The 24045-nt window shown below is 34.4% G+C and overlaps 3 protein-coding genes across 3 annotated transcripts; all 3 read right to left on the bottom strand.

Moving 5' to 3' along the window:
- Nucleotides 1-9602: 9602 nt before the first annotated feature.
- Nucleotides 9603-15738, bottom strand: LOC109192111 (ras-related protein RABH1b-like). Its single transcript, XM_019342712.1, has 9 exons — nt 15687-15738; nt 14755-14898; nt 13832-14191; nt 13552-13704; nt 12941-13005; nt 11351-11439; nt 11034-11148; nt 9924-10014; nt 9603-9693 (listed from the first exon to the last, which is right to left on the bottom strand). Exons 2-9 carry the CDS (start codon nt 14761-14763, stop codon nt 9640-9642), a joined length of 936 nt encoding a protein of 311 aa, XP_019198257.1. The 5' UTR covers nt 14764-14898; nt 15687-15738; the 3' UTR covers nt 9603-9639.
- A 2255-nt stretch (nt 15739-17993) lies between these two features.
- On the bottom strand, nt 17994-20546 carry LOC109192165 (ras-related protein RABH1b-like; the record flags this gene model as incomplete). The annotated part of the gene is made up of 6 exons (XM_019342749.1): nt 17994-18269; nt 18503-18593; nt 18787-18898; nt 19098-19186; nt 19937-20001; nt 20379-20546. Coding segments are annotated over 6 exons (630 nt in total), but the record flags the coding sequence as incomplete, so codon positions are not given.
- A 1-nt stretch (nt 20547) lies between these two features.
- On the bottom strand, nt 20548-22622 carry LOC109192110 (probable purine permease 11). Its single transcript, XM_019342711.1, has 2 exons — nt 22416-22622; nt 20548-21689 (listed from the first exon to the last, which is right to left on the bottom strand). Exons 1-2 carry the CDS (start codon nt 22426-22428, stop codon nt 20599-20601), a joined length of 1104 nt encoding a protein of 367 aa, XP_019198256.1. The 5' UTR covers nt 22429-22622; the 3' UTR covers nt 20548-20598.
- Between the last annotated feature and the right edge of the window lie 1423 nt (nt 22623-24045).

The raw sequence follows: 24045 nt of genomic DNA, 5'->3' as shown, positions 1-24045 counted from the left end.
CAATGAAGAGGATGAGAAACTGGTGGGACTGAAGAATGAGTGTGGTGATGAAGTGCTTGTGACCACATGATATATGTTTGAGGCAACATTAAAGTGCATTAATTCTTCTTGCTTGATCCTTGGGGACAAGGATCGGTTAAAGGGGAAGGTAATGTTATGAACCTGAAGTTTTAAATGAAGTGGGAGACCAAACGGTGTCGTTTTCTATTAGGGTTCAATTAACCGTTCACTTATTTAAACGGTGTCGTCTGAAGAAGAGTCCGTTGGAGGGGTTTTAAATTAAGCGAAACGACGTCGTTTAGCTAGAGGAGTCTAACGGCCAAATCAGATAAAACGACAAAGATGCGAAAGAAGGGATCTATGGAGCATGGAATCCGGGAGTTAGTTAGAATGGATTTGGATCCATTAGTGATTCTGATGTATATATTTAAACAATCTAGATTTTTAGCTTTTTATGCTTTTGTTGAATTGAAATCTGGAAATCTAATTTCCTTCCCTTCCTCTAGACCTCTTTATTCTTCTCTTCTCTACCTATTTCTTCTTCTCTTCTCTATCTCTATCTGTTTCTTCTTCTATTTCTCTACCTCTGCTTCTGTGTATTTGGTTTTTAATCTCAGGGTTGTGACACATCACAGCCGACAACCGCCCACCTCACCCACCGGCCACCGCCAACCACCCACCTCCTCGTCAAAACCAAGCAGGATTACTACCGCTAAGCTTCAAAGTTTTCATTTATATCTCCGTCAAATTAAATTTTACATGTATTCTGTGATTTCTGTCTGCCGAATGTGTATTCTGTTTTTTTTTTTTCTTCTTTGAATTAATAAATAATAAATAATAAACGCAGGTGAAATGGTGATTGTGGGTTGTGCATAAATTGTTTTGATATTGTGGGTTGTGCATAATAATATATACGAACTACTGCATTTATTGTGGGTTGTATTCTGCCCATTTTATTTTTATTTTTATTTTTATTTACTAATTTATATGAACTACTGTATATGAACTACGGATAACTTACGGGCTTGGCGGGGGCCGCGGACCTAAGGGGTTTGGTCAGGCTGTCCTTACCTAGGCCCGTTTTCTTGGCGGGTTTTGGCGGGCCCCGTCCCGTCTCGCCAGCCCTACTCCCAACCTCTCACCCTCAAATTTATAGTGTAATTAAGTATTGTATTAATATTTAAAAATATTGTTGTTAACTAGACTTAAACCTTAACCATTCATTTAACTTACCACTACTGAAACAAACTATGCTAAGGATACATATTGAACATTTTCCTATAATTATATATTGATATACATCATTCACAAGCATATTATATATATATATATATATATATATATATATATATATATATATATATATTACATTTATTACAAGTATTAATTAATACAATTAATTAAAACTTTTATATAAATATTAATATAAAGTTTATTTATTATATAAAATTATAAATTATATATTTTATAAACTTTATAACTTAATAATATTATAATTACAAAATAAAAAATATTATATTTAAACTATATTAGTTTTAAATATAAATTAAATAAATTATAATTATATATCCATTTTCTTTTTTGACAATTTGTGAACTGGGTAGCTTCTCCCAAACTGATATTAGTAATTGATAATTTTGTTTAATCAATAGTTCATTCATTTTTTATTTCAGGTAAATTCAAAATTTTTCGAATTGTATAATCCTCAATTATTGACATTAAAAGTTAAAATCTAATTTTATGTGTGTGTGTGTGTCAGTGTGTGTATATGTGTTACTGTGTATATACATATTATACATATATTTATAGATATATATAAACATATATGGTATTTAGTTAGAAAGATTGATATGGTTGGTTGGAAATAGTCTTAGTTGTTAACTTAGAGGTTAGGGCTTCAATTTCTAAGTTATACAACATTAAAACTTTTAAAAATATAATTTTTTTTGAAAACTAAAAAAAAAAATTAAAAATGAGCTGACGGGCTGGTCCGTTTAGCCCGTCAGCCCGTATTACACGGGAAGGGTTGGGATTTTCCCAACACGTGTAAAAACGTGTCGGCCCGGCCCGTTTCCGATTAAACCCGAGACGGGCCAACCCGTATGGGCCGGGCTGGCCTATTTTGACAACTCCACACACTTCGATCTGATAGAATAATAAAGAGATAAATTGTGGTCCAAAAACGGCGCCGTTTCTTTAAATAAAGAAACAGCGCGCCGTTACAGTTAACGGAGCGTGAATGTTTAGTGTATTAATTACCAACTGAAACTACAGTGTATCTAAACCGACACTACCTCACGTATTATTTTTAACTGCAATTGAATTGAAATGAAACTGTAGTTGTGTTGAAATGAAACTGCAGTGTATATAAAATCAAACTGAATAACATTTCACATATTTGGGTGTATATTGTGCAATAAAACTGTAGTTATATCGAAATGATAATATAGTTATGTTTTAATGAAACTATAATGTATATAAAATAAAATTAAATAACCTTTTCACATATTTGAGTGTATAAATATCGAGTGAAACTGTAGTCATATCAAAATGAAGCTGTAGTTGTATCAAAACGGAACTGTAGTTGTATTGAAATAAAACTGTAGTGTATACAAAATAAAATTGAATAACAGAGTTACTTTTTGCGGGGCGCAAAACGGGTGCCGTTTCTTTTCATTAAACAAAACGACGTCCTTTAGAAGTTCGGTCTATAATCCATTATGGACCGCAGTCCACGATATAATTTGCCCAGTGTTTAGTGTCTCTAAAGAGCAGAGCACGTTAAATGTAACTCCCACACTACGACTACTAAAGCCCGATCATGCACCACTGTGTTTTAGACCAAGTGAGAAATGCGCCAACATCAACCCCATGTCGTCTTCTTGCTTAGCTCAGCACACGATAATGTCGGGTAAACGACTAAAAGGTGTATTGACCAACTTGTATTTCCCAAAATGTGTATTGACTTTTTTTTTTGGACAAAAATATGTAAAACAAAGTTTTGGAATTGCGTTTTTGGGTCTGTCCCACAAATTTTATTTTATTTTTGCGAATTTTCGTAAACCGCAAGTAGCATTTGCGGCTTAGGTATTGTATACGTAAAACGCATTTCCGAAATGCGTTTTACGTATACGTATCACATACTCCAAAATGCATCTGGGAGATGCGTTAAACAAATAATACGTTTAACGCATCTGCCAGATGCGTTTTGCTACCGGCGGTCCCGCCGACAACCGTATATGAGATTATTCTGTAAAACGCAAGAAGCAGTTGCGTTTTACGTATTATACGTTAAATGCAACTGCCACTAGCATTTTTGTTATCTCCGGCGCCGGTGTCCGGTGAGTACAAAACCGCATTTTCCAAACGCGTTACGTTCATTTCTAGTTTATGTACCTAGTAGTTATAGTATAAGTATTAGAAAATAGGAATTGTTAACAGAAGATAGGTTAATGTAGTTGGCTGAGCATGTGTTTGAACCCATAGGTTGGCCAAGGTTTAAATTCTTTCATAGGCTTTGAATGCTATATTTTGTCACTATATTTTTGTATAGTACTAGTTCCACTATAAGTATTAGAGAATAGGCCAATGTTAACAGAAGATGTGTTTGCTTAGTTGGTTGAGCGTTCGTTTATACTAGTGTTTGTATTATAGGTTGGCTAAGGTTTGAATCCTTTTATATGTTATTTTTGGTCATTATGTTTTTGTATAGTACTAGTTCTAGTGTAACTATTAGAAAATAGGCAAATGTTAATAGAAGATGGGCTTGCTTAGTGGGTTTAGTGTGTATTTGAATATATCAACTTGGCCATGGGTCAAAACCTTTCATATGCTTTCATTATGTAGTCATGGGTTGGTTAATTTTTCCTACTTTACAATTGTAGGGATAGACCGATAATCGAACCGTAATGAAGTAAAATTTAAAATAAACATACATACCATTTAATATTTTTTCTTAGATTTAGAAATAAAAAAATCTTGTATGTTAAACAAAACATTGTCACCTGATTTGTTATAATTATTGTGTTTTATTAGATTATTCTGTATTCAAACTGAGCAGATTATTTGCGAATCCGTATATGCAAAAAAAAAAAAAAAAAAAATTGCGTTGTGCGGTTGTGCACTCAAAAGTACATACAATTAATATAATAAAACTCGGTCTCTTATTTCAATATAAAGCTTTGTTACAATTGTTTTTTGGTGTACTTTACAATCCAAGAAGCTAAATGTATACAATATAGGAGGTAGAAATTGTACTGCCGACAAGGAACATTTATTACCCATGGTATAATAAGCGAGCAGCAACTGCAACTGCAACAGCATTGGCTTCAATTACAGTGGTATTAAAGTTTATTAAAAAAAAAAACAAACAGGATAGTGACAGTTTCTGTACTCTGTCATAATATCCATCACGCTTGTTTTTTTCATATATATACTTTAAATCTCACGACATATTTATTATCAAAACATATTAAAATATGTCGAGTTAATTGTGGATCAATTGACATACTTTGTACCTGCAAAAAAAATCAAATAAATGAATAATTTTTTAGTACTACTGTGTGTGTATGTATATATATATATACATACATATATATATATATATATATATATATATATATATATATATATATGTATGTATGTATGTATGTATGTATGTATGTATGTATGTATGTATGTATGCAACTGTGACATGCATGTACATACATGCATGTACATACATGTATGTACATGCATGTCACAGTTGCATATACACACACACACACACATATATATATATATATATATATATATATATATATATATATATATAACACTTACCCTTTTTTATTTTTTTTCCTCATTTGGTGGTTGAAATATAAATAACAACATGTGAATGCGTGGTCTGTGATTGGAATTTCTGAACTTTGCCAACTCAAAGTAACTACTATACATTGCTAGTTTACACATCAGGTAGGTTTTAGTCCGTGAAAAGGGAACATCACATATTTATAGGCATATAAAACGCATGTACCATATGCGTTTCACATGCCTAGAACGCATTTCGTACTTGCGAAATGCGTTGTAGTGGTCCGCATCTCCAAGTTGCGTTTTAATGCTCCGAATTTAGACTTAGTTGGTAAGATGAACAACTAATTTGAAAAACTCGTAAGTCTTAGTCTGAATTTTTAATTGGTAACTTTTTTGTTGTTTAATTTTTTTTTGCTATTAATTTAGGCAATAGCCTGAGATGTATTTGTGTTTTACAGAAATAGAAAAAAATTGAAAATCTGATTACACTGGGAACACAAAATGAAAACACGATATGAAAATCTAAATTACACAACTTGGATGTACATCAGTTATACATACACTGAAACGTATATTTATATACCAATAAAATGTGTGTATGCTGTGTTTATTTATCAGCCTCAGTAGATGCATATTGCTCCCAACAATGACTCAACTATGTCTGCTAGGACATTGGGAGGATTGAATAACCTTGCTGAAAGAATGTTCGCGAGATTTAGTTGAAATTCATTGAACTTTGGATTCACTCCGAAAGTATGGTGGCAAGAAAAAATACTGCGCATGAGAGAGTTGATAAAAAGAAAACAAATTCCCCATACTGAATAATGAAAGAAATAATGCCGTCAAGAAAAAAAATAGTTGGTTTAACTCTAAATCTGCGAACGCAATGGGATATTTATAGCGAAAAAAGCAATGAGACATTGTCTTATTTTGACATACAGGTTTCTTCATTTTCGAATGTTACTTATTTAGCGTCGACTCTTATAGTCCAAAGAGAGAATTTAATCAATTCGGCGGCAGAAGAAATACTCAACGGTTTGATAGCGGTAACATTACAGTATTATTTCATAAGGTTAATGAAATATTTGACTTTTAGATACTAATACATTCGTACATATTATAGTGTCCATCAATGTGCCAGCGCGGTCGGCAATACCGCCAACATATGACTTTGTTCAATTCGAGTGCTGTAGATCTTTATATCACAATTTCGGTATGCTTTTCGCAGTAAGAATAACTTATGCACTCAAATTCCGAAATTAAATTGTAGCCAATACTTACGATTCTCTTCTTACTTAAATATAGCGTGAGCAGTTGAGTGAATTTCTCCCCGACTCCATCGAAGTGGATGGGCCTCTGATGTTCATCGTTGGTGATAGGAAACTAGAACTCTACTACGACTACACATTAGTATTCCATGACGAACAGTGGGAGCAAATATATGATCATTTTCAGTTAGGTGGATGTGACCGTGTTGTGTTCTTCAATGTCGACAAACATGTTATACTAATGCTACCAATTGCTATCGCCTATAACGTCGAGAATATTTATCCATGGTCAATCAGTTACCATATTTTGGAGAATGAATATGGTGAAATTCATCAGTTATCGACGTCAATGAAATGATTTTCAGTAATAAATCATTCCGGCTATATGAAATACTTATAATATATGTTCTTTCATTACCCCGTAATCAATGTTTGTTTTCTCATTAATACGGTTTACAAAATAAAATACATTTTACTATAACTAGGGTCGGACCATCCAGCTCCGACTTTAGGTTGGATCATTGTGGTCCGACTATGACTCCAAAGATTGGCCTGACACTTTAATCACAACAAAACAAAAAATAACAAAAACGAAATATGGTATGCGTTCTACACGTGATGTGATTTTTGGACTGACCCATGACTGACGCTACACTACTTCTACAAAAGGAAAACCGCATGTGGGAATTGCATTCTAGAGAACAACGCAACTCCCACTTGCGTTTTCACTTTATGTTAATTATTTGTCACATCTTTCGCTATAAATATCACATTGCGTGAACGGTTTTACATTCAAACATTACATTATCGTCTTGACCGCATTGGTTCTTTCTCTACTCATTATGGGAAGTTTATTTTCTTTCTTTCGACTTTCTCATGAGTATTACAAGCCACCCGATTTCTTTTGTAAATCCAACATTCATGGAATTTCAACTAAATTTCGTGAATTTGCATTGCATTTTGGGGTTCGATAAAGTGAGTGAGCCTCTTTTGAGGATACAGGCAAAGTCGTTAAATGTCTGATACTACAGACTTTGTGTTTCACCATACGCAGTGCCCACAATACGCGTGACGTCAAACATGTCTACGCTAAGGAGTACACTACTGTCCCTAACAAAGAAATGCAGAACTCCGCGGATGCTACATTTCATCACTTTTTGAACGACTTCCAAGAAATGAAAACTGAATGCAGTATATGAATATATGATGCACATCAATGCCAGTCCCTGGAAATTATTTTTTACCGAAATTATTTTGCTAATTCATGTACTTTCTAGTATATGAATATATGATGTATATCTAAGTTGTGCATTTTGCAAAAGAAAATTTATGTTTGTATACATTTATATCATTATCGCATTTCCATTAAATGATTATATTAATTTTGTCCATGTCTTGACTACTATTTTAGTGTATCTCATAATTTTTTAATATATAAATCTACTAATTACGTTTAACAAACTCAGACTCACTTAAATGGATCGTACTTCTACATCCACAAATTTGCAAATAATTTACTGTTCACACTACATCCCTGCAAATCTAATCAACTTTTAAATGGAGGGCCCCAATATATTACAATAACATTATTACTTTATATTATTTATATTCAATTGTTAAAAGTACAAAATCAGGAATTAAAAAAAAAAAAACTACTTATCGAAAACGCAACTGTGACTTGCGTTTTGACGGTCTGACTGATGGGCTCACTGATGGATGGGTTTGGGCTGTCACTTTAATAAAACGCATTTCGGTCTTGCGTTCTAAGCAAGACCACATTACCCACTTGTGTTTTGACGGTCTGACTAATGGGCTGACTGATGGAATGATGGGCTGACAACTGATACGTACCTGGGCTGTCACTTTAACAAAAACGCATACCGGTCTTGCGTTGTAAGCAAGAACGCATTACCCAATTGCGTTTTGACTCTCGACCATTCTGTTATAATAATAATTAAAAAAAAAACCATAACTTCTCTCGCTATATATATCCAATGGCGTTCGCGGATTCACATTCAAATCCAATATTTGTTTGCTTGACGGCATTACTTGTTTTTCTATTATGTATGGGATGGAAAGTTTATTTTCTTTTTATCAACTCTCGCATGCACAATATTTCATGCCAACATATTTTCAGAGTGAATCCAAACTTCAATGAATTTCAACTAAATTTCGTGATTTTGCTTTTCGTTTTAAGGGTTTGTTCATATTTTCCGCCGCCGATCTCTACTCAAAGGAAGTTGAATGTCTTCACTTACAGACTTCGTATTTCCTTTACGAGCCATCTACGATACGACGTCCCCAGATAGCAATGACGGTTAATGATGTACTACGCAAATATGTAGTACACCATAGCAACTTAGACTTGCGTCTGGAAAATGGAGCAAGCCCTCCAAAACTCCAAAGAGGCCACTGTCCGCAACTGTGTTAACGACTACATGGGATTTCAATTGAGAAATTAGAATTCAGTCCATGTACTTTTCAGTATATGAATATATGATGTATATCAAAATTGTGTAATTAGCATATGAGAATTTGTATTGCTATGCGGTTACATCAAACGCCTTTTACAGTTTTTCGCAATTTTATTTGTGGTTCTACTCAATCTCCTTGGTTCTCATACACCTAATACACCTACGTTACAATTTCCAAAACTGAAAACATACATTCAAACTAATAACCATTCCTTAAACTATTTTGCTAAACGAATTATGAAAAAATATCTATTGCCTTTGACTACACTAAAAAGATAGTAAACTACTAAATCCTTACAATTTTTTTAATTTTTTTTTAAAATTAGTATTTATAATGCTCATATTACCAATTAAAAGTACATATTGACAAATATGACCATCTGTTTAAATGCATAATCACCCAACTAAGCTAACCCACCTTTTGCTAACATTTGCTCATTTTTTTAATACTTATACTAAAACTAATACAATACACAAACGCGAAATTGATCACAATAAACTGTAAGGGTACGGAATGCATTACGAAAATGCGATTTATGTCGCCGGATAAAATAATCGAACCATGGTGGTACGCAACGTTAATATTTGTAGTCAATTTTAATGTTGCCGGAAACAAAAAACAAAAACGCATCTGCCAGTTGCGATTAAGGTAATGCGATTTCAATCTCCGTTCATGTCGCCGAAAGCGGAACAAACGACCGGCCGGACAAATCAAAAACGCAACTGGCACTTGTGTTTTACGTATTATACGTAAAACGCATGTGCCATATGCGTTTTGTGGTGTACGCACGTCGCCAGACTCCGGTGCGTACCAAAACCATAAACGCATCTGACAATTGCGTTTTACGTATAATACGTAAAACGCAATTGTCAGATGCATTTATCGCATACTATTGTATACCGTATGTAAACCTAAAACGCGTTTTAGGTATACAATTTCATAACCGCAAGTCCGTCTTGCGTTTTAGATAAATCCGGAAAAAAAAAAAAAAAAAGGCCGGGACACAACCTAAAACGCATATGGGAGTTTTGATTTACATATTTTTGTCAAAAAAAAATAAAAAATCAGCGCACATTTTAGTCATTTATCACGATAATGTCTCCATTCATGCTGCTTGGGTAGGCCGCAAGGCTTCACCTATTATACTATTAAATAGCGCCTGCAATTATTGCAGCAAAATGAGTTAGTTAACCAGCCAGCCAGCCAGCCATGTGTACAAACTACAAATCAATCTACACAAATTTTAACTCACTCACAACAATAACAATACTAAGTATTTTCATTTCTCAAATTCAGAATATATTATTATGTAAATTCCATTTCATCATAAAAAACAGATAGATGTTCTTTAAGAAATCCCACTTCTTTAGAAACCACATTGTCACTCACCTTTATATTCAAGTCAGCCTTTGCACTGGTTTCAATAAACATGACATTTAGTTCCGTTGCTTTAGCTTCTCCCTCCTCTTTTGAAACTTGTCTGTTAATAATATCCAATCAATTAAAAACAAGGGAAAATGGCACTTTTTCTCCCTATGTTATATGCTTATAACACTTTTTCCCCCTGAGTTATTCATGCATCCATATTTGCCCCCTCAATTATTATAAAAGTGGCGGTTTTTCCCCCTGATAATATTAAATAGACATTTTTACCCTTAAATACATATTTTATTTATTTCTCTTGTTCAACAAATTATTGTTTATATGTAGGGATGGCCACGGTTCGGTTCGAACTGAACCGAACACTATAGCAATCAAATAAAAAAAATTCAGTTATGATTCATAACATAACCCAATATTTGGGTTTCCGTTTATTAAAATTGTGAAGTGGAAAAAAATAGATTCTGAACCGTGAACCAGAGGTTCAAATTGGAACAACTACTAGCAATAGCTTAAAATTAGAATTATAATATTTGCAAATAGTGTATGTTTTTTTCGCATTTATATTGACTCTCACATATAAGTATATATAATCGCGATTTGGTTTTTATTTTGAATCGTTGTTTCACAATTTCGGATCCAATTTGAACTGTTGGTTCAAACATTATTTTAAAATTTTATTTTTTTATTTTTAAAGTATTCTAAATTCAACAATTAATGTATTTTATTTTTTCAAATTGTGGTTATAATTTGTTGGAGAAGTAAAATAAAGGAAATATTTATTTTAAGGGTAAATATGTCCATTTAATATATCAGGGGGGAAAATTGCCACTTAAATAATATAGGGGGAAAAAGTGCTATAAGTATATAACACAGGGGAAAAAAGTGCCATTTTCCCTAAAAACAAAATATGAAATATCCACGCAACTCTTAACCTACACACAAATTCTTAAGATAATCCCTTTCTTGATAAGATAGGTGGCCAAATGTTGAAAACTTAATTAGTTATTATTAATATTACATGAGATTTAAAATATAAAATATAAAATAGTGAGAAGATAGATGATTTAAGATCTACTAATCATGTATAAAGCAGGAAAATGATGTTCGGGAAGGAACCTTTTTTCAATAAGGTCAGTTTTATTCCCAACAAGAACAATGATAGCATCAGTACTCCCAAGGGTAGCCCGAACCTTCTCAATCCACTCTGTAGTATTAAGGAAGGACTGCCTACCTGAGCATAAAGAAAATTAAATGTGGTGACATCAAATATTTTGCATAGGCTGAGAAAACAAATTGCATGCATATGAATATATATGATGAATTAAGCTCTGCTAATAAATAAGCAAAATAAATCTCAATTCGGATCATGTTTCTTGAAACTAAGCAAGCTTTTCATCAAACGAAAAGGAAGCCATAAAGATTAGAGAGCGTACTTGTAACATTGTACACAATAACAGCAACAACTGAGTTTTCGATGACGCTAGGTATAAGAATCCTATATCTCTCTAGCCCTGAAGTATCCCTTTTTCGCCACCATAGAAGTAGAGCAATTTAAGAAACAATTAAAAAAAAAAAACAAATATCAATCCAATAACTGATCCAACATATGTAGCATATTAAATTATCAGTGTAATTGAGAAGGCAATCTAATATTATTCCAGTGTAAATACTATGTATCATACTACATAGGAAGAGTATACATCAATAAGATTAGCTGAAGAAAAGTTTCTAGTGCAACTAGAAAGATAACATCAGTCCATAGTTATCACGGCGTCGCCTTGGCGTCCTGTCGGTGGAGACAGGACGCCTGGAGGCTTCGCCTCGCCTGAAATGGTGAGGCGAGCTCCGGCGTCGCCAAGGCGTCGGCCAGGCGTCCCAGGCGACACCTTTGGACGCCGATCCGGCGTCCAAACCCAAATACCCGACCCATTTTATTTTATTTTTTTAAAAAATGGTAGAATAGAGAAGAGAGAGAAGAAGAAACCCATTGCCCTCCCACTGCCGTCGCCGTCCCACCGCCTTGACTTGTGAATCTTCTTCGGTCTTTTTGTTTCTCCATTTTCTTTGGAGCTGAGAGGTGTTTTTTTTCGGCTGAGACCTTATAGTTTACCAGTCACTTGCCCATTGTTTCTTTTTGGTTTATATTAGCAGAGGGGCTGGGCAGATGGGACAGGGCAGTGGGCAGATGGGACATGGCAGTGGGCAGACTGGCAGAGGCATTGAAGCCAGTGCTTAGTGCTTACTGTCTCCCACTAGCTTGTATATTATATACGGAGTATATATATATATAATATATATAATATAGCATATCTAAAGTCTAATATATATATATATATATATATATATATATATATATATATATATATATATATATATATATATAATTTTTTAACTTGTCGCCTAGGCGACAAGGCGGTCGGGGGGCACCGTGATAACTATGCATCAGTCTGATGTCAAGATAAGGAATATGGGAAGAAAGCAATTGCAATGCTTAATCAGATCAGCAAACTACCATAAGTTAGTCCAAACATAGCATCACTACAATACATCTTATGTACACGAGATAGAAAGAAAATATTAATCAAGAATTTGCCAATACAAATGGATGCTTGATGAGTGAAATTATACGTCACATATTAGAATTGTGATAAAAGTCTCAAAAAATCATTTATTCAAAAGTATATTTTATAAGCAAGAATTTGTCAATACAATGAATGCTTGAGAAGTGAAATTATATGCCCATATTGGAACGCATTAAAAGCCTCAAAAAATCATTTATTCAAAAGGCATAGTTTAAATCAAGAATTTGTGAATATAGACGGATGCTTGAGAAGTGAAATTATATGCTGCATATTGCAAACACGATAGAAGTCTCAAAAAATCATTTATTCAGGAGCATTAGGTATATCAAGAATTATTTGTCAATACAAATGGATGTTTGAGAAGTGAAATTATAAGCTGCATATTAAAATTAAAACGCGATAAATACTTCAAAAAATCATTTATTCAGAATCATAACTTACCAAAGCAGCAGTCTAACTTTACGATCTTTAAGATACCCTATCAGGAAATCAGCGCCAATTGTTCGCTGAAAGATTTTTAAAGTGAATTTAGAACGAAAACAACGTAAGTTTTCCACGTAGGAGTAAAGAAATTCTGCAATTAACTTAGTTCACAAAGCCAATAACAAAGATCCAAGTCCAAATAATAAATTAAAATACAATTATCAATGAGGGAAGTTCCGCTGGCCTGGATTAATGTTGGTGTTCTTTCACCTTTGTTAGGTTAATGTGCTATTAGTGTATTTGCATATCATACTTTCTACATATACAAAAGCTGCTACCAAAAGGTTGTCACTGTAGTGTTTAACTGATTGGTGGAAATTCCTCGTTAAGACTTCAACACAAAGTTCAATTCCTAGCAGACTAGAATGAGAAAGCAAATACATTCAGATCCTCAATAAACTAAATGCCAACTTAACAAAGAGTCAATTTAAGTTCCAACAAAAATCAGTAAATCAAATGGAATGCAGGAGTCGCAGCCAGAACGATCAGCCAAAAAAATGCACTAGTGATTGAATTTCACTAACTTCAACGACAAAAGCTTAAATCAAACTAATCGCAGGTTCATTTACCTTGTATTCGTTATGGAACTTGTTGTTCACAAAGCGAGTGATGATACTGCTTTTGCCGACAAACACGTCTCCTAAGATGACGAGCTTGTACTTTTCACAGGTGAGCTTGTTCTCTTCACTGACGAGGGTGGAAACTTGCTGTACGTCATGATACTGGTTTTGCCAAAAGAACAATTGAATGATATTTCTACAATATATTGTTTGACCTATCCAATGATTAATAATAACAAGAAGAACTATTAGATGCAGAATCAGCAGAAGCAAAATGTGTTTTTCTTGCCTTGGTATCATCCAGGTACTTCTGATAAATGTAATTTCCAAAGCCCCACATTACGATTAGCAAAGCAATCATCTTGACACCATTCATCTTCTCATGCAGGATGATCACCGAAGCGATGGGAGTAACAGCCAAAGAGAGTGTGCTGATAACAACGCAGAAGAGCGAGGAGGACACCACAACAATTAAACCCAAGATGCCAACTGCACCAATCTGCCATCCCAAGGCTGTCCATACCAGAACCTGCACATAGGCGGCTTTTCCTGTGGTGAAGGCGTGCATTTCTCCCGACAGAGTCCTCCATTCCCCACTAGCAAACAGCCCGATGGTAGAGATACCAGTGGCTACAAGTGATGTGTATATCTGCATTCCCAGAAGCACAGAAAACATTTCTATCTTTTTAACTTTATGAAATGAGTGTTCCGTCAGTGGAAAAATGACGGTGTACAATGCAAAAGTCACTGGAAAAATGAAGGAGTACAAGGCAGAAGCCACAGTAGCCACTATAATTCCAATTATATATTTCCACCTAGTGATGCCCGAAGGCTTATCAGAGTCCTCGTTAATGGCAAGCAGAACAACAGCTAATGTAAGGGCAATCATAGAGTTGAAAATCAACACTGAAATTTTTGTACCAATAAAGAAGAAAGAAAAAATAGCATCAAAGACTAGCTGCGTGGCACATATGAGGGAATAGGTTGAGGCTGAGAGGTATAACAATGCAGTAGAATATAGAAGGTTATCCCCGGCAATGACGGCACCAAGTAAGAAATAGATAATTGTAACTTTGATGATAGAAGGAGAAGGCGGAGGTGGGTTTGATGAATCTAATTGTTCTTTGGGAAAAGGAATAAGAAAATAAGGAATTAAAAGAATAGGGAAACCAGCTGTTCGGACAAGAGTGGCTAACCATTTACTATTTCCACCTTTCTCATAGTAAATTCTTCCAAGAATAACAGCAGCTGCCTGACCAACAAGGAAAACCACAATAAGAGCCAATTGGAGCCAAAAATGCAACCGTTTGAGATTCATAAGCGAGCGAGGCTTCTCATTTGAACCATCTTCAATGTCTGATATGCATCAATACAGATGGTAAACAATTCAGCAGAAAATCATAAATATATGCAGTCCATGAAAGAACTTTCACCCACCTACCAATATAATAGAGATTAATCAAACCTAAACTAGCTAGCTTCATCAATACTCTGCTGCACAAGTAGATTCGCTTAGTTTCCTTTTGCAAAAACTAACTAAATTGCTTGTTCAGTATTGGCAAATATTAAGAACGGGGAATCAAAATCTTTCCCTTAATTATATGAAACTATCAATATTCATCATTCCTTCATAAAAAACAAACAATACTCACTGCACATAGATCATTCCATGATAAGAAACTAACAATACTCACTGCCCATGGATCATTCCTTTCCTTCATAAGAAATTAACAATTTTCACATAGATCATTCCTTCATTAGAAACTAACAATATTCACTACACATAGATTATTCCTTCGTAAGAAACAAACAATATTCACTGCACATAGATTATTCCTTCGTAAGAAACAAACAATATTCACTGCACATAGATCATTCATTCATAAGAAACTAAGAATATTCACTGCACATAGATCATTCCTTTATAATTAACAATATTCATTGCACATAGATGATTCTCAATGAAACTATAACCCAAAATTCAACTAAAAAATGTAGTATACTAAAATACTAGTTGACCTACTGTGAGTAGATTAATATATTAACAAGATCATCACTCACCTTCTAAAATCTAAAATCTAAAATTAATATTATGTCCAAGAATTCAAATGAATCATTTACAGAGTGTTAAAGAGGAGAGAGACCTGCCATGGAGTGATGGAGGGATGAGTCCGTACAAGGTAAACGTAAAGAGCCGCATTGCGAGTTGGAAAGTGTTAATAGGCGTACAAACCAAATGTGATTCGTTAAAAAAGGATCTAACCGCCCATTACAATTAATTGAGAGTTTGTTGAGAGGAGGGCCGAAAAATTCAATAAAAAAAAATTATGGGAATATTGGAGGGACAATTGGAACTTGAAAGGTGTCTTGTTTAGTGTGTGTGAAGAAATAGATTTACATTCAAAGTGGTTACCGGTTGGTAGCCACTCTGAAGCACTCTAGTTAATGCATATTCAATATGCACCCGTTGGGGTTATTCTTTCTCTTTCTCTCTTTCTTTTTCCTGTAAATTAAAAATTTGTTTTTGCAAAGAGAAAAAACTTAAAAAAAAAAAAAAAAAAAAAAAAAAACCATCCCCAATTGTTAAAAATTCAACTCAAAAAAATATATGATAAAACTCTTCAACAATCACAATTGTGGTTACTCTTAGGAATTTTTGTGAGATTTTTGCTTGATGGGAGGGAGAAATTAAGAGAGAGAGAATAATGATTGATTGTATGATAGATTATTTTTTTGTGAGCTTCATTAGGTATTGCGCAGGACGTGTTAGAGTGGCTGCCATTTTATTTATTTTTTTCCATTTTTTTCCATTTCTCCTTCTTGAAACATTATAGGTTTCACAGTTTATGCCAGACTAATCCTAACTCTTATGTCGCTGGAGGATATAAATTGCAAGCCGCCCAAGCAATCTTCCAGCCTGACGTTACACACAAGAGATCATGTCCACATTTTTAGAAATTTGGGGAGCCTAATCTCCAACCTAGAGCAATAGTTATTGCATGGACCGTGGTCCACACAACTGGATGCACCACAGTAAAAAACAACGTCGTTTTGTTTAATTTTAGTTTTTGCGCGTCCAGTTGTAACATTATTTTTATAATGGGAAAATGGTCGAATAAGCCCTCAAACTTTACCTATAAAGTCAATTAAACCCTTAAACATTACAAAGTTGCAATTAGACCCATAAACGTATCATTTTAATGCATTGAAGCCCATTAACCCGTTGATGACCTGTTATTGCAGGTCACAAAAAAATCCGACGACTTTTTATCCCATTCCGGCGAATTTCCGATCAACTCCACAAAATTTTGAAGAAAAATACTGGAAAAAAAGTGACCAAAAGGTCACATGCTAGAGAAGGCAACCATTTCGATCGCTTCTCCGACAGTTCTCACTGGAGAGTCGCTTTCTCTGGTTTGAGAAGGCGGCTTCTTCGGTGTAAGAAGGGGACCAGAAGGATCCATGGAAAGACATTCGAGCAACTACATCTCCCATTAATACATTCAATCACCAAAATCAAATTTCGAGCACAACTTTCAATTAATTTTACAAAAGAAGATGTAGACCTACGATGAAAAAGTGTTTTCTGAAATTCCTTTCATCCATTCCAAAATTAAATTTGAAGTCTTACCAACGGGCGATCAGACTAAGGATGGCGCCATCATTGTTGGGGCCGGGCATGGACGTGAGAAAAGGGAAGAAGAAGAAGAGAGATGTGACGACAGTTCCACCGGCAGCTTTTTCGAGGAGCATTTGGGGGCAGAGGACACCGCGGAACGGATCACAAAAATAGTTGCCTGTGACCTTTTTTCATGTTTTCTTCAAATTTCTGTTGGGTTGATCAACCTGTTTTCTTCAAATTTTTGTTGGGTTGATCGGCCTGTTTTCTTCAATTTTTTGTTGGGTTGATCGGAAATTCACCAGAGTTAATCGAAATATTGCTGGGGCGGGTTAGAAGGTCGCCGGAATTTTTGTGACCTGCAATAACAGGTCATCAACTGGTTGTTGGGCTTCAATGCATCAAAATGATATGTTTATGGGTCTAATTGCAACTTTGTAATGTTTAAGGGCTTAATAGGCTTTATAAGTAAAGTTTGAGGACTTATTTAACCCTTTTTTCCTTTTATAATTCATAATTTACATTATTCTAAAATCATAATATACAAGAATAATGTCCATTATTCTAAAGCATAATGTACATTATTTTTAAAACATAATATACATTATATTACCTAGATGTTCAATTATTCTAAAACATAATGTATATTATTCTAACACGTAATATACATTATTTTAACACGTAATGTACACGACGATATTTTTGGACAATGATCCACACAATTGTATGGACCACAGTCCACACAATAATTTGCCATGGACTAGGGAGTTGGCTGCAAAAGTAGAAAGGAGAACTTCATAATCATGTGAAGAACTCATATTTTTGGCCACAAGCAAAGTGCAAAAGTTCTGCATGGATCAAATTAGATTTATTAATTTGCCCACAAAAAGCGGAATTTTCTCGCCGCAACAACTCACACTTGGATCCGACAGAATAGTAAAGAAGTAAATTATGGTGACCAATGTTTAGTGTCTCTAAAGAGCACACCACGTAAAGTGCAACTTCACCACTGTGTCTTCATCTTGCTTAGCTCAGCAAACGATAATGTCTCCATTCCTGCTGCCTGGGTAGGCCGCATGGCTGCACCTATTATACTAATAAATAGCGCCTGCAATTATTGCAGCAAAATGAGTTGCTTAACCAGCCAGCCAGCCATGTGTGCAAACTACAAATCAATCTACACAAATTTTAACTCACTCACAACAATAACAATACTAAGTATTTTCATTTCTCAAATTCAGAATATATTATTATGTAAATTCCATTTCATCATAGAATACGTACAGATAGATGTTCTTTAAGAAATCCCACTTCTTTAGAAACCACATTGTCAGTACTCACCTTTATATTCAAGTCAGCCTTTGCACTGGTTTCAATAAACATGCCATTTAGTTCCGTTGCTTTAGCTTCTCCCTCCTCTTTTGGAACTTGTCTGTTAATAATATCCAATCAATTAAAAACAAAATATGAAATATCCACGCAACTCTTAACCTACGCACAAGTCCTTAAGATAATCCCTTTCTTGATAAGATACATGAGATTTAAAATATAAAATAGTGAGAATATAGATGATTTAAGATCTACTAATCATGTATAAAGTAGGAAAAGGATGTTCGGGAAGGAACCTTTTTTCAACAAGGTCAATTTTATTCCCAACAAGAACAATGATAACATCACTCCCAAGAATAGCCCAAACCTGTTCAATCCATTTTGAAGTATTAAGGAAGGACTGCCTACCTGAGCATAAGAAAAATTAAATGTGGTGAAATCAAATATTTTGCACAGGCTGAGAAAACAAATTGCATGCATATGAATATATGATGAATTAAGCTGCTGCTAATAAATAAGCAAAATAAATCTCAATATGGACCATGTTTCTTGAAACTAAGCAAGCTTTTCATCAAATGAAAAGGAAGCCTTAGATTAGAGAGCGTACTTGCAACATCGTACACAATAACAGCCACAACTGAGTCACTGATGTAGCTTGGTATAAGACTCCTAAACATCTCTTTCCCTGAAGTATCCCTTTTTCGCCACCACAGAAGTAGAGCAATTTAAGAAACAATTTAAAAAAAAAAACAAATATTATTTCAATAACAGATTAGGCATGCATATGCAGCAATTAACAGTGTAATTGAGAAGGTAGTCTAATATTATTCCAGTATTAATACTATTTATCACATACTACTTGGGAAGAGTACACATCAACAAGATTAGTTGAAGAAAAGTTTCTAGTGCAACTAGAAAGATAACATCAGTCTGATGTCAAGATAAGGAATATGGGAAGAAAGCAATTGCAATGCTTAATCAGATCAGCAAGCTACCATAAGTTAGTCCAAACATAGCATCACTACAAAACATCTTATGTACAAGAGATAGAAAGAAAATATTAATCAAGAATTTGCCAATACAAATGGATGCTTGATGAGTGAAATTATACGTCGCAAGAATTTGTCAATACAATGAATGCTAAAGAAGTAAAATTATATGCCGATATTGGAAACGCATTAAAAGCCTCAAAAAATCATTTATTCAGAAGCATAGTTTAAATCAAGAATTTGTGAATACAGACGGATGCTTGAGAAGTGAAATTATATGCTTCATAATGCAAACGCGATAGAAGTCTCAAAAAATCATTTATTTAGAAGCATTAGGTATATCAAGAATTATTTGTCAATACAAATGGATGTTTGAGAAGTGAAATTATAAGCCGCATATTAAAATTAAAACGCGATAAATACTTGAAAAAATCATGTATTCAGAATCATAACTTACCAAAACTGCAGTCTTACTCTACGATCTTCAAGGTACCCTGTCAGGAAATCAATGCCAATTGTTGGCTGAAAGATTTTTAAAGTGAATTTAGAATGAAAACAAAGTAAGTTTTCCACGTAGGAGTAAAGAAATTCTGCAACTTAGTTCACAAAGCCAATAACATAGATCCAAGTCCAAGTCCAAGTCCAATAAGCCTGGTTAAGACTTCAACACAAAGTTCAATTCCGAGCAGATTAGAATGAGAAAGCAAATACATTCAGATCCTCAGTAAACTAAATGCCAACTTAACAAAGAGTCAATTTAAGTTCCAACAAAAATCAGTAAATCAAATGGAATGTAGGAGTGACAGCCAGAACGATCAGCCAAAAAAATGCACAAGTGATTGAATTTCACTAACTTCGACGACAAAAGCTTAAATCAAACTAATCGCAGGCTCATTTACCTTGTATTCGTTATGGAACTTGTTGTTCACAAAGCGAGTGATGATACTGCTTTTGCCGACAGACGCGTCTCCTAAGATGACGAGCTTGTACCTTTCAATGACGAGCTTGTACTTTTCACTGACGAGGGCGGAAACCTGTTGTACGTCATGATACTGGTTTTGCCGAAAGAACAATTGAATGATATTTCTACAATATATTGTTTGACCTATCCAATGATTACTAATAACAAGAACTATTAGTTGCAGAATCAGAAGAAGCAAAATGTGTTTTTCTTGCCTTGGTATCATCCAGGTACTTCTGATATATGTAATTTCCAAAGCCCCACATTACGATTAGCAAAGAAATCATCTTGACACCATTCATCTTCTCATGCGGGATGATCACCGAAGCGATGGGAGTAACAGCCATTGAGAATGTGCTGATAACATAGCAGAAGAGCAAGGAGGACACCACAAAAATTAAACCCATGATGCCAACTGCAGCAATCTGCCATCCCAAAGCTGTCCATACCAGAACCTGCACATAGGCGGCTTTTCCTGTGGTGAAGGCGTGCATTTCTCCCGACAGAGTCCTCCATTCCCCACTAGCAAACAACCCGATGGTAGAGATACCAGTGGCTACAAGTGATGTGTATATCTGCATTTCCAGAACCACAGAAAATGTTTCTGTCTTTTTAACTTTATGAAATGAGAATACCATCAGTGGAAAAATGAGGGAGTACAATGCAGAAGCCACAATAGCCATTATAATTCCAATTATATATTTCCACCTAGTGATGCCCAAAGGCTTATCAGAGTCCTCATTAGTGGCAAGCAGAACAACAGCTAATGTAAGGGCAATCATGGAGTTGAAAATCAACACTGAAATTTTTTTACCAATAAAGAAGAAAGAAAAAATAGCATTAAAGACTATCTGTGTGGCACATATGAGGGAATAGGTTGAGGCTGAGAGGTATAACAATGCAGTAGAATATAGAAGGTTATCCCCGGCAAGGATGGCACCAAGTAAGAAATAGATAATTGTAACTTTGATGATAGAAGGAGAAGGTGGAGGTGGGTTTGATGAATCTAATTGTTCTTTGGGAAAAGGAATAAGAAAATAAGGAATTAAAAGAATAGGGAAACCAGCTGTTCGGACAAGAGTGGCTAACCATTTACTATTTCCACCTTTCTCATAGTAAATTCTTCCAAGAATAACAGCAGCTGCCTGACCAACAAGGAAAACCACAATAAGAGCCAATTGGAGCCAAAAATGCAACTGTTTGAGCTTCATAAGCGAGCGAGGCCTCTCATTTGAACCATCTTCAATGTCTGCTATGCATCAATACAGATGGTAAACAATTCAGGAGGAAATCATAAATATATGCAGTGCACGAAGGAACTTTCACCCACCTACCAATATAATAGAGATTAATCAAACTAAACTAGCTAGCTTCATCAATACTCTGCTGCACAAATAGATTCGCTTAGTTTCCTTTTGCAAAAACTAACTAAATTGCTTGTTCAGTATTGGCAAATATTAAGAACGGGAAATCAAAATCTTTCCCTTATATGAAACTATCAATATTCATCATTCCTTTATAAAAAAAAACAATACTCACTGCACATAGATCATTCCTTGATAAGAAACTAACAATACTCACTGCGCATAGATCATTCCTTTCCTTCATAAGAAATTAACAATTTTCACATAGATCATTCCTTCATTAGAAACTAACAATATTTAGTGCGCATAGATCATTCCTTCGTAAGAAACAAACAATATTTACTGCGTATAGATCATTCCTTCGTAAGAAACAAAGGATATTCACTGCACATAAATCATTCCTTTATAGGAAATTAACAATATTCATTGCACATAGATGATTCTCAATGAAACTATAACCCAAAATTCAACTCAAAAAATGTAGTATACTAAAATAAAAGTTGACCTACTGTGAGTAAATTAATATATTAACAAGATCATCACTAACCATCTAAAATCTAGAATTAATAATTCAAATGAATCATTTACAGAGTGTTAAAGAGGAGAGAGACCTGCCAATGCCATGGAGTGATGGAGGGATGACTGGATGAGTCCTTACAAGGTAAACGTAAAGAGCCGCATTGCGAGATGGAATGAAGAGAGAGTGTTAATAGGCGGCGTACAACCTAAATATGATTCGTTAAAATGGGATCTAACCGCCCATTACAATTGAGAGTTTGTTTGAGGAGGGCGGAAAAATTCAATAAAAACATTATGGGAATGTTGGAGGGACGATTGGAAGGTGTCTTGTTAGTGTGTGTGAAGAAATAAATAGATTTACACTTAAAAGTGGTGACCAGTTGGTAGCCGCTCTGAATCATTCTAGTGACAATCGTTATATCGTGCACCAGGACGCACAATGTATTATGCACCTTGACCAAAATGATGTCGTTTTTATTGTTCAGATTTTATGTGTATTCTATTATGAGTTTATGTATATTCTGTTATGAGTTTATGTATATTATGTATTATATTAGATTATGTGTATTCCGTTATAAGTTTATGTGTATTTTGTTAAGAATTTATGTGTATTATGTATTATGTTAGATTATGTGTATTCTGTTATGAGTTTATGTGTATTATGTTAAGAATTTATGTGTATTATGTTATGAGTTTATGTGTATTATGTATTAGTTAGATTATGTGTATTCTGTTATGAGTTTATGTGTATTCAGTATTATGTATTATGTTAGATTATGTGTATTCTGTTATGAATTTATGTGTATTATGTACGAAGTATTATGTTAGATTATATGTATTCTGTTATGAGTTTATGTACATTCGAAACAGAGAATTTTTATTTTTATTTTTGAATTTAACAATAGAAACAGGAAACATAATTTTTTTTTTGTCATGGCACACAATGCAATGTGCGCCCTGGTGCACAATATAAATTGCCGCCTAGTAAATTTATATTCAATACGCACCCGTTGGGGTGATCCGTGCGCTTTAAGCGCCTTTGTTCTTTTTTTTTTTTTTTTTTTTTTTTTTTGCAAATTAAAAACTTATTTTTGCAGGAAAAAAACTTAAAAAAAAAAAACAAATAAAACCATCCCCAATTGTTATTTTCAACTCAAACAAAAATATCATAAAACTCTTCAACAATCACAATTATGGTTGCTCTTATGGATTTTTGTTAGATTTTTTGCTTGATGGGAAGGAGAAAGTAGGAGAGAGAGAATAATGATTGCTTGCATGATAGATTATTTTTTTGTGCGCCTCATTAGGTATTGTGCGGCTGGACGTGATAGAGTGGCCGTCATTTTTTTTTTCGATTTCTCCTTTTTGAAACATTAGGTTTCATAGCTTTTGCATGCCAGACTAATCCTAAATCTTATGTCGCTGTAATAGGTAAATTGCAAACCGCTCAAGCAATCTCCTAGCCAGTCCCTGTCGTTGACGTTACGCACAAGAGATCATGTCCACATTTTCAGCAATTTGGGGAGCCTAATCTCCAACCTAGAGAGCCCAAGGGCCCAAACTATAGTCCAGGAATTGAAGTTAACTCCAAGATGTAAGTGGAAAACCTTCACTCTGAAGCTAATGTGTTAACTTTAGGTCAAGTGATTTACCACTCGAGTTATGTTGGAAAAAATAGCTTAAAATGGCATGTTAAGTGGCTATTTTGCGGTACAATTATGA

This window comes from Ipomoea nil, unplaced genomic scaffold, assembly GCF_001879475.1.
Source record: "Ipomoea nil cultivar Tokyo-kokei standard unplaced genomic scaffold, Asagao_1.1 scaffold1769, whole genome shotgun sequence".
NCBI lineage: Eukaryota > Viridiplantae > Streptophyta > Magnoliopsida > Solanales > Convolvulaceae > Ipomoea > Ipomoea nil.
This window is presented reverse-complemented; position numbering and strand designations above follow the sequence as displayed.

Excerpts from the sequence above, each read along its gene's own strand:
- LOC109192111 (XM_019342712.1), bottom strand. Across the intron at positions 13,006-13,551 it reads AGTTCCATAACGAATACAAG|CGAACAATTGGCGCTGATTT; the intron begins GTAAATGAACCT and ends AAAATCTTTCAG. Across the intron at positions 10,015-11,033 it reads ACTGACCTTATTGAAAAAAG|ACAAGTTTCAAAAGAGGAGG; the intron begins GTTCCTTCCCGA and ends TATTATTAACAG.